At 42.5% G+C, this 11,787-nt stretch overlaps 1 protein-coding gene across 1 annotated transcript; it reads left to right on the top strand.

Annotated features, from left to right (window-relative positions):
- The first annotated feature begins 4,563 nt into the window (after positions 1–4,563).
- LOC307131415 (uncharacterized protein) lies at positions 4,564–11,152 on the top strand. The gene is made up of 3 exons (XM_079825055.1): positions 4,564–10,462; positions 10,552–10,660; positions 10,776–11,152. The coding sequence occupies exon 1, from the start codon at positions 6,403–6,405 to the stop codon at positions 9,811–9,813; it is 3,411 nt and encodes a 1,136-aa protein (XP_079681181.1). The 5' UTR covers positions 4,564–6,402; the 3' UTR covers positions 9,814–10,462; positions 10,552–10,660; positions 10,776–11,152.
- The last annotated feature ends 635 nt before the right edge of the window (positions 11,153–11,787 follow it).

Genomic DNA, 11,787 nt, shown 5'->3' with positions numbered 1-11,787 from the left:
GCAGAAGTGGACACCAGACATTTCGATGTTGCCACCTGCGCTCACTAGATTACTGTTCTGTGCCTTCTAGTTATTGCACTCTGGAAGAAAACGCATTGAACGTAATGGTAGCTGCACATTGGTTTGGTGTAGAAAAAAAAGCTATGTGTTTAGAACGGCTTAAGAATGCTGGCTCTGCTCCACTTGCTGTGTCTGTCAACATTGGACCTGACACAATCCACTATATTTCTGTTTTGGAGCGAAAACTGTCGTACTATAGTCGTGTAGGGCGAGTGATGGTGGCCTACAACTAAAAAAAAAACAGCTGGCATTGTCCTTGTGCTAAACCACGGGCATCCTGTATACATAAGTACATTGCCAAATGGTTTTTGTTCCAAAACAAACGGCATCTGTTCAAATCTGTGAAATCTACAGAACAAGCAGAGGAAACCACAGGCAATCATCTGGAAGAGGGTGAGATTTCATGTGATAGCCAACAGTATCCACTTGGAAAAGAGCTGTTAAGGACTCTCACATACATCCAGAAATGCAAGAAGTTGCCAGCCAAGCTTCCCAAGGATGTATTGACACCATCATTTGAGCAACACCCCCCAAAAGAATTCATACCATCTGAAATGTTTTGCACTGAATGCAGTGGACAAAGAGTCCTTAGTGACCCCATTCTCTTATCAAAATGTGCAAAACTTGTAACACTAACGCGTATCTTTGAAGGTAAGTGGAAAAAGCTGCACAGAACAAATTCCTTGTTATAATATTCATGCATTAAAAACACATTTTAACTATAATCCTTTTTTCTTATAATGTATGTGTATCAAATATCCAGGCATATCAACATACTATAAAAAGTGCTTCTATTGTGGAATGATATACCGATATCAAGAGTGGGCTGATGGTGTACACAACTATGATGACCATGTCATTCTTAGCCTTCACTTCTGTCTGTATTTACGGGCGTCTCTCCAGGTTAGGTTGTAGGACTATGTAGTCCTTGCTTGTAATAAAATTTTAAGTATTTCTGAATTTTGCAATTCATGTGATATAACTTGTTTCATAAATCATCTTTATGTCCATTTTAATTAAATATTGTTAAAACATTTTAATTAATAAATAGAACAACGTTATTAATATAACAATTATCTTTAATGTTTTACTTTTATAGACTCACACAGCAGCAGGAAGGGTTTTTGAGACCATGGAACTGGCATTAGATGTGAAGTTACCGCCGCACAGCCGTATACTGCGGGGATACATGCATTTCGAAGCTTTGACAGAACACGAATACACATACTCGTGTGTAAAATGTGGCTCCAAATCCAGCCATTGTTGTAATGGATCTGCATAAGAAGGGAGTTTTCAACCTGCCAGGTGAGGATTATTTTTTTACATACTAATTTTAGGTGTTACTGAAAGAATTATCATCATAGTATATTTATACACTTGCTGCAACTGTCTTTCACAGTAAGTGAAATCCCTGCTCCATCAGAGTACACTGGTATGGTAGATATGGAAGAATTTTGGACTTCAGTCTCTTCAGAAATCATTTCTGATGGACTTAGAGAAACCTTCAGTAAGGCATAAATTACTTAACATGATTTCATACAATATTAATGTATACTTTGATTTAATGTTATTTTCTTTTACCTACGTACTTACAGATCAGGAAACAAACTTGTTTAGTGTACAGCCTGACTACAATAAATGGGCACCCTGGATTGGGCCACAAACCAGGAACTCGAATGTGGTCTACAACACAGAGTGGGAGAAGGTACACAAATCACTAACATCATCTGAGAAGGCCAATGTGGAAATTCCTGAAGATAGACTTCTGGAACAAGTGATGGCAATGAAGGTTAACCATTCTTTTCACATTTGTTTTCACCATAATGAATGTATTCTTAGCAGGGCTCGACATTAAGCCTATTCACGTGCTTGTCATTCACTTGTCTGAGTAAAAAATAGTTTTTTTGTGTGTTGTAAATTTATTCTGAAGCAATATTCTCAACAGTGTTCAATCAGCTTTGACATATTTAAATCTGCATATCTTTCACTGTTGCTGTGAGATGCGCTATGGTTCTGCTGTGATCTTTGTTTGAAACTATTTTCGCTGCTAAAACAGAACAAAAACAGTCAATATTACATCTAAAATGTAAGTGACTTATTGTTCATTAATTGTTTATGGAACTGTCAAATTAATCAGTGTCATTTTCAGTCGTGATGGTATTCAGGAAAGCAGCACTCTTGGTCATGTGATGTTGCTTAACTGTATCATATAAATATAAAACTCCATAATTTGTCATTTTAACTGTGTATGTTAATTCTCTTTCACTTGCCCCTTCAAAAAATCCACTTGTCCCGGACAAGCGTTAATGTTTAGCCCTGCTTAGTCTTTAAATAAAATATAATGTTTAATATTTGTGTTTTTGCTGTTTGACAGGTGGAAGAGGTGAAAAAACTATGCAAGTCTTGTGGCATGAACTCATCAGGGTCTAAAATTGATCTCATTCTGCGTCTTCGCACTGAAATAATGAATCGTAGTGACTATGACAAAATATTTGCCAAAGTGTGGGGTGCCTCAGGTAAATATTACTATTATTACTAATTATATTACTTATTTGTGGAATGAGTATTGTGCGTTGCTAAAGGTTTTTTTATTTGTTTTATATTTATATTCTTAGGTGGTTTGGCTACAATAATGTGTCCATGTGGAATAGTGTACAGTTTGAAGTTCAACTTGAGAGCAGAAAGTCCAAGGGACTATATGGACTTGTTGATGTCATGGCAGCACATTCCAAACATAGTAATTTATGACTTTGCCAGAGGACTTGCTACTCATGGAAATATACGATTTCCCACAGTATTGCCCTTTTCTCCTCATGAGGGAAGATTACTAAACCCAACTGCTGAAAACATCCAGCATGCTAAAGAAGGGAGGGTTACAGTTAGACTTCCGTGGTTAATAAAGGCAAAGGAAACTCCTGATGTAAATGGGCATCCATTAACAGGATCATCTGAGCATTATGTGCTCTATGATAAATTGCATGAGGGAAATACCAAGGATGAGAAAGATGTGCTAAGGAAGATTGAGCTGGTTCCTGAACTTGCTGGCCGTATCAACAGTCAAGTGGTTGAGCAGTTTTTCTCACAAATGGAAAAGAATAACTACTTCTTGAATATGATGAAACCAAGTGCCCAGATTTTCATGATCAGGAACATAATCCACCACAGAAACTCCATCATTAACACGGCAAGGATAGAAAAGATTAAGAAGTGTCTGGACGTTGAGCACACTGCATTGGACAAGCATTGACAAGTTGTCATTGGTAAAATGTATTTATACTTTTGGGTGTTAAACATGTCTATTATTTCCTTTTTGTAACCCTTTAATCTTGGATTTTTTTATTTTTATTCAGGTAATACTAATGAAAACATCCAGTTGGGTAAGTCTTAATGCAAATATCTTTATAGTACATAAGATTACAATTTATCTTACTAATTAGTCAATTTTCCACTATACAGTGAGTGCTTTTGCAGCAAATCTGGAAGAGGGTAGCATGAACAGGTGTGGACACCACTGTGAGGCTTTCAGCCAAATCGCAAACCTCAGGCCCTGCACGGTTTCATGGACACTAAAGGGGCATCACATTCAAGACCAACTGGTATGTTAGAAAGTGTATGTATGCATGTATGTATGTATGTGCCATGAGTTTACATAACATTGATTTTTAATGTTCAGATCAACTATGTCTTGGATGTAAGTAAACCAGCCAAGGAGCTGATAGTTAAGGAGGGATCAGTCTGCCTTACCCGGGAGAATTTGTTGTCTCTTGGTCTGCAAAGGAACATGGATTCATTTGTGAGTATCATTCTAGTGGAGTTGTTACCCCTGTTGCATGTTATAATGATAATGTTATAAGTATATATGCATTATTATATATATATAAAAAAAATATATAAAAAAAAAAATATATATATATATAAAAAAAAAAATTCTTTCTGAAATTATCTTTTAAACAGGTAGGAGATGCATGTTTGGATGTTGTGCGCAGTATGGCACAAAATCAGGTATAATACTTCCAACATTTAACAGTGCAGTCGAGTCTATTCATAGTTTAAAAAGTTAAGACTTTTGGATTGTTTTGTATTGTTTTGCAGGGGAAGGACATATTTATTTCTTCATTGCACATTCCACCAACTTGGCTCTCACCTACACACTGTGATCCTCTAATATCTCTCCCAGTAAGTTGGGCTAGATAGAACTTACATCAAGTTTTGCAAATTTGCATAGAAGAGATATTTACTTAGCTTTTAGTCTATGTAACCGTAATCAATGTATATTCAGTAGCTCAGTGACATCACTGTCATACACTAGAAATAGGACTTTGAACCGTACAATTTGGATGAGAGCATGTTTCAAATGCTTTACCTCATGAGATGCTGTGTCTTAGATATTGACCAGCTCTTTCGCCTGTATAGAGTACTGTACACAGTTCAGTTAAGTACTTGGTTGAATTTTTTGTAAAAATAACGTTACAAATTTTCTTTCTTTTTCTTTTTTTTAATCAGGCAGATGCATCTATGAAAGAAGCTCTGTTTTTCCCACTGTGGGTTCCAGGACACTACATGCTATGTGTAAGTAGTTTATATATTCACGCCTCTCCTCTTTAGCAATCAAGTGGGGATTGTATGTCTGTCAACCTGTATTGTATTGTATTTTATTGTATTGTGTAATGTTTTCAAAGTGTTTCGGCAATAATAACTTCAAAGGCCTATTCTGTGAAGCGTGGCATTTGTTTCTGGTTTAGATTGCATATTTCCTGCATGTAGGTGATGAAGCCTCAGCAGAGAGAGTTGGTCTTTCTGGACTCTTTGTACCACAAGACACAAGGAGAATTTGGAGACATGTCCTACCAAACTGTCCTAAGGTTACTTAAGGAAGAAATGCATTTTGGCAGCCACGTTCTCCTGGCCTCCCTGTTATGTTTCATTTGGCGGTCATGTTCTCTGACCTGCAGTTAACAGGGAACACTTTATGTGTGACTTTAGAGTATGTACTATTCATGCATCAGTTTGTGTTTAAAAGTGTTGGTTGATTAATTCAGTGTTCCAAGCTAATAGAACCTTCACCATCCTTTTTTTATAGGAAACTTAAACATAATCTTGTACCTGGAAAGTGGTCAGAAAAAAATGGATGTGATTTAAAGGTAACCATACACAAAATGTGATTATGAACCATTCTTCTTGCATTATCACAGTGAATAAATAACTGTAAAGTTGTCTGTTCAAACAGGGAGTTCCGGCACAGGATTATGGAAATGATTGTGGAATCTTCATGATCATGGCAAGTTAATATTTGGATATTAACTTGCCATAGTTAATATATGGCGCCACGATCAGGTCCTGAGAAAGCTAGCCGAAGTACTGGAGGAGTGTCGACAGGGTAGCAAACAACCACCAGCAGCAGAGGACCCCACCATCTTTGTTTCGGAAGGAGGGGTAAGGAGAAGCACCAGACCAAGAGAAACAGCAAGGCCCTTCTCCCCCAACCAGGAGTGGAACATGAGGGTTGACCTGGACAGGCAGCTCCGGTTCCCCACGGAGATAACCACCACATCTCTCCGACCAGACATAGTGGTGTGGTCAACCAAGGCAAGATCGACGCACCTCATTGAGCTCACCGTACCACTGGAGGAGGGGATCGAGGCCGCCTTCGAACGGAAGAAGGCCAAGTACTCAGAGCTCGCTGCTGAGTGCCGGGAGGCTGGCTGGAAGACTACCATCTACCCAGTGGAGGTCGGATGCCGAGGTTTCCTTGGGTTGTCAACCATACGCCTCTTGAGGGGAGCAGGAGTGACCGGAGGGAGGCTAAGGAGGGCAACAAAGGATCTGGCAGAGGAGGCAGAGAAAGGTAGCTTTTGGCTCTGGCTGAGGAGGAAAGATAGGTGTTGGGGGAAGAACATCTAACCCCAGACAACAGCTGCAGGGAGAACAGCTATCAGCTGCAGGGGGTGACAGGGAGACGTCCCTGTCACTGCTCCGCCACCAGGAGACGTTCCAGAATTAAAGGAGCGAAACGTTGGTGAATGGTGGTTTCTGGCTGATGACCCTGCAGCTGACCCATGGGCACTGGAGGAGGTGCGACAGGCAGCAATGCCCAGCAGGTGATAACATCTTCCTGTGCAATTACTGAAGTTCTGGCGAACCCAGTGACTACTGTGAATAGGGCAGTTGGAGTCCAGGGAAGACTGGAGGACAGCCAGGAACGACTGGATGGCAGCAGGGAAAGACCGCACCGGGAGTGGGTGGCTAGTTACCTAACCCACTAGTCTTTTGCGAGAGAGACACCCAAACCTAACTACAAAGAAACATAATGAGAAACAACCCGCGGGCCCTCCGAGAGGCGGGATGAAAGATGGGCCCAACAGGACAGACTACACGGTGACGACGGCAATGAACATGGACAACGAGAACACCAGAACTCCAGTAAATGAGGAGAAGATCCTCCGAAAGTGTGCATGCGGATGGGAAAAAGTGACCACGTTTAGAGGTTTACGGATCCACCAGGGGAAAGCAAAGTGTGGACAGAAAGGCCAACAGCAACCTTGCACTGCGTTAGTAGGTGAGACAAGAAGGACCAAAAGCCAGGGAAAAAACCACAGAGCCGAAGGACCTAACGTTGCTGAAGGCAGGAGAGTCACAGAGGAAGGTCCCCTGGTGGAGGCTGAGCCTCCAAGCGAGCATGAAGGCCCAGTCCCCAACACGTTAGTCAGAACAGAGCCAAATGCAGTGACCAAAGAACCAGCCAGAAGGAGCAAGCTGAAGTGGCCGAAGTCAAATGAAGCAGAGGCATGGCGCAATTTGGACTTGGACCTGATCAAGACCCTAGAGGGATCACTGCGAGGAGGGGCAGAGACTAAGCTTAACCTGATTGGAGACATAATATACCAGACCTGCAAAGACAGGTTTGGCGAAATTGTCCCCAAACAGAGGACCGCCGGGAGAGAGAAGGGAAGGAGGGAATGGGAAATCCTCCAACTTGTGCAAAGGCGTCGGCAACTCCGCAAGAACTGGAGAAAGGCAACCCACGCAGAGAGAGAGGGTCTGAAAGTCCTGTGGGAGGAGGTCCGGAAAAGGCTAGCTGGGCTTCGCAGAGCTGAACGCATCCGCAAGCGCAGCCAGCGGAAGCAGAAAGAGCGAGCCAATTTCTTCAAGGATCCCTTCAAGCATACAAAACAGCTACTGGAGGAAAAGAAGAGCGGCAAGCTTGAAATTACCAGGGAGAAATTGGAACAGCATGTCAAGGAGCAATACAGTGATTCACAAAGGAGCGTCCCTTTAGGAACTCCAGGATACGTACCGCAGCCGGCAAAGCCAACAGTTGAGTTCAACATCATGCCCCTCAAGCTCAGCGAAGTCAGGCAAGTCGTGGAGAAGGCAAGGTCCTCCTCAGCACCTGGGCCCAATGGGGTCCCCTACAGGCTCTATAAGAACTGCCCCCAGGTACTAGAGCTGCTATGGTATCTGATGAGAACTGCCTGGAAAAAGCAAATAATTCCATCTGAATGGCAAAGAGCAGTAGCAGTCTTCATCCCCAAGGAAACAAACTCCAAAGACATTAGCCAATTCCGAAACATTGCACTACTGAATGTAGAAGGAAAGATCTTCTTCTCAGTGCTAGCCAGGAGGATGACCAACTATCTGCTCGAGAACGGCTATGTCGACACCAACTGCCAGAAGGCAGGAGTTCCAGGTTTCCCGGGATGTGTAGAGCACTCCACTATGATCTGGGACCAGATCCAGAAGGCTAAGCGGGAGAAGACCGACCTGCATGTCATCTGGCTTGACCTTGCCAATGCGTACGGATCAGTTCCGCATCAGCTGGTCAACCATGCAATGGAATTTTTCCACATGCCCTCCTGCGTCAAGAACCTGGTAGCTCAGTACTTTAGCAACTTGCAGATGTGTTTTTCCCACCAGGACTTCACCACCGGATGGCAGCGGCTCGAAGTAGGAATCGCGATGGGGTGTACTATTTCTCCAATACTGTTTGTTGCAGCCTTTGAGATAATCCTCATTGGGGCAAGGCAAATGGTTGGGGGGATCAAACTCCCAACTGGTAAGAGGCTTCCTCCACTGAGGAGTTACATGGATGATGTCACCAGCCTCCTTCAGACAGCAGCATGCACATCAAGACTGCTGAAGAGGATGGACGAATTGATGTCATGGGCAAGAATGAAGATCAAGCCCTCCAAGTCCCGGAGCTTGTCCCTTAGGAGAGGAGTCAGAAATGATAACACTATCTTCGTCGTTGGAGGGGAAAAAATCCCACTCCTATCAGAGCAACCCATCAAAAGCCTGGGGAGGCAGTACACCGCAGACCTATCTGACAAACAGATGGGGAAAACCGTCATGAAGCAGCTCTCTGACGGACTGGCAAGGATCGACCAAAGCCAACTCCCTGGGAAGTATAAGGTCTGGTGCTACCAGTTTACACTCTACAGGAGGGTAATGTGGCCCCTGAAAATGAGTGAGATTCCCTCATCAACCATAAGTAAGATGGATGGAAAGGCAAACTCATTCATCCGAAAGTGGTTGGGGCTGCCACGGTGTCTATCTGAAACCGGTCTCTTTGGAAAAAACACGCTGCAGCTGCCACTGCAGTCCATACAGTTGGGCTACATGCAAGAAAAGACCAGGTTGGTTCTCGAGTTGATGGAGTCCACAGATGAATCAGTAAGGAACGCAAATGTCAAGGTTCCTACTGGCCGCAAGTGGAATGCCCAAACCGAGGTCGATCAAGCTGTCGGTCGGCTACAACACCGGGAGATCATGGGCAGAGTTCAGGCAGGAAGAGCAGGGCTAGGATGGGGAGAGACGCCACGCTTTTGGTCCAAGGCCAATCGCAAGCAAAGGAAGGAGATGGTGGTAGCAGAGGTGACGAGGATGGAGGAAGACCGCTACAAAATCAAGGCTGTGTCGCAGGGTCGACAAGGAAGCTGGACAACCTGGGAGGGAATCATGAACCGGAACATCAGTTGGTCAGACGTGTGGAAGATCCCACAGGCAAGACTTAGCTTCCTTATCCGTTCAACCTACGACACGCTTCCCTGCCCTCGGAACCTCCACCAGTGGTTTGGGAATGAAGAATCCTGTGCACTCTGCAATGCCCCCAACGCAAGTCTCCAGCACATCTTGTCAGGCTGTAAGATCGCTCTCTCACAGGGACGCTACAGATGGCGCCACGATCAGGTCCTGAGAAAGCTAGCCGAAGTACTGGAGGAGTGTCGACAGGGTAGCAAACAACCACCAGCAGCAGAGGACCCCACCATCTTTGTTTCGGAAGGAGGGGTAAGGAGAAGCACCAGACCAAGAGAAACAGCAAGGCCCTTCTCCCCCAACCAGGAGTGGAACATGAGGGTTGACCTGGACAGGCAGCTCCGGTTCCCCACGGAGATAACCACCACATCTCTCCGACCAGACATAGTGGTGTGGTCAACCAAGGCAAGATCGACGCACCTCATTGAGCTCACCGTACCACTGGAGGAGGGGATCGAGGCCGCCTTCGAACGGAAGAAGGCCAAGTACTCAGAGCTCGCTGCTGAGTGCCGGGAGGCTGGCTGGAAGACTACCATCTACCCAGTGGAGGTCGGATGCCGAGGTTTGCTTGGGTTGTCAACCATACGCCTCTTGAGGGGAGCAGGAGTGACCGGAGGGAGGCTAAGGAGGGCAACAAAGGATCTGGCAGAGGAGGCAGAGAAAGGTAGCTTTTGGCTCTGGCTGAGGAGGAAAGATAGGTGTTGGGGGAAGAACATCTAACCCCAGACAACAGCTGCAGGGAGAACAGCTATCAGCTGCAGGGGGTGACAGGGAGACGTCCCTGTCACTGCTCCGCCACCAGGAGACGTTCCAGAATTAAAGGAGCGAAACGTTGGTGAATGGTGGTTTCTGGCTGATGACCCTGCAGCTGACCCATGGGCACTGGAGGAGGTGCGACAGGCAGCAATGCCCAGCAGGTGATAACATCTTCCTGTGCAATTACGGACCTTAAACAAATTAAATTGAAATTTTGTAGAACTACAATTAACTGATACTGTTATGACAGTCAAAACTAATTTTAACACTGTTCAACTATAGTGCATGACAACCATGTTGTTAAAATTTTATTTTTATATGCAGTACATCTGGTACATGGCAATGGATGTCTGTTTTGACTTCACCGTTGTAAGTTTTTCTTCAGGTTTACATTATACAATATATATAAATAAGGTTCTGTGGCTACTCGCGTTGAATTGTAGTCTCTTTAAGCAGTTGTGATAAACTGAGTAATTTGAGTGTTCCCCCTGTGTCTACATGACTTTATATTAAATTGAAATTATTTAAAAGAAACGTTTCCCTTTTAGAAGGACATGCCAGATCTTAGGAGGTGGTGGTGTGTAATTCTGATGGAGAACTTTCATCTAGAGAGGTACAAACTGAATAAAATGTAATCAACCATTTAATACAACTGTTAAAATAAAACTACAAAGTTTTGTTTTTTTAAATGTGCATTTGTAGTTATGGGCGAAGATTTGCACATTGGACAGAGGAGGGCAGACAAACTCTGAAGGGAAATTTCACACCTGTCTTCCGGATACCAAAGAAGAGGACGTGTCCAGTCCCCACAGTAAGAGTTTTGACCAGAAACAAGTTTGCCATTCTTTGTTTTTCTCTTTTACAGACATACCCTGCTATGAAGTCATAACAGACCACATTCATTCGTGTCTTGCACATTTCCACAGAAGCATCACGAGCCAGTCAAGAGATTTGCAAGAGCTAAGGAGCATGATGAAATGGGCGCAGCTGTTACAACCTCGTACTGATGTATTTACCATCATGTCATCACTGATGTGCATGAATTTTTTAAATGACAATTTAAGCTTTATGAGGACTGCTTTGTCATTATTTATATTGAAAACAGAGTATTTCCATCTGTTCTCATGAAAAGTTAGTTGGATCACATTGATTAATGGAATTATATGAACTGGAATTATATGAATTATTTTTATTGTTCATATTACACGTTTAAGCTTTTATGATCATCACGTGATCAGTTAAACGTGCATTTCTACAGGGTTTTAAATATCATAAGCTGAACAATAAAACATGTTGAAAAGTTGAAATGCATTCTTGTCTTTTTTTTCTTTATTAACTTTTTACATTACAGCCATTAAAAAAGAAATTAAGAACTGCAAAAATATATGTATATTTGATTATTACTGTAAAAGTATATTGAAGTGTGCATACATGGTATCACATGGTATAAACTATTACATTTCTCCAATGTATTGTTTGGATTAAAGCAATATCTTTTGTATTTATTAGTGTTCTTTTTCCAATTCAATTGTGCAGTCTAACACAAGAGATGCCGTAATGATTTGAAAAATAATGGTAATTTTTTTAAAAAGGCACGGATATATTGGTGTAGCACATTTTAAAACTATAATATATTATAACATTTAAAATGTATTATACCATTTTATATATTAAATGTAATATTTAACATATAAATTACGATTTAAAATGCATTACTTATATTATAATATTTAAATAAATAATTGTATATATAAGATCAATTGAATTTTGTTAAGGAAGTTTTATTTTAAAATGCTGTTTAATTTGCGCCCTTTTATTTTGAAATGTAATTCATTGACAATTTGCGGAATCCACAGCCAATGGCAAAATTTGTTGCTCGTGGAGATCCCGCCCTATATTGGAGTTCCAGCCCCGTTTTGGAGTTCCCGCCCCCATTTG

Source organism: Gobio gobio, assembly GCF_949357685.1.
Source record: "Gobio gobio genome assembly, chromosome: 9".
Taxonomy (NCBI): Eukaryota; Metazoa; Chordata; class Actinopteri; order Cypriniformes; family Gobionidae; genus Gobio; species Gobio gobio.
Note: the sequence above shows the minus strand (reverse complement) of the source record. Positions and strands in the feature narration are given on the sequence as shown.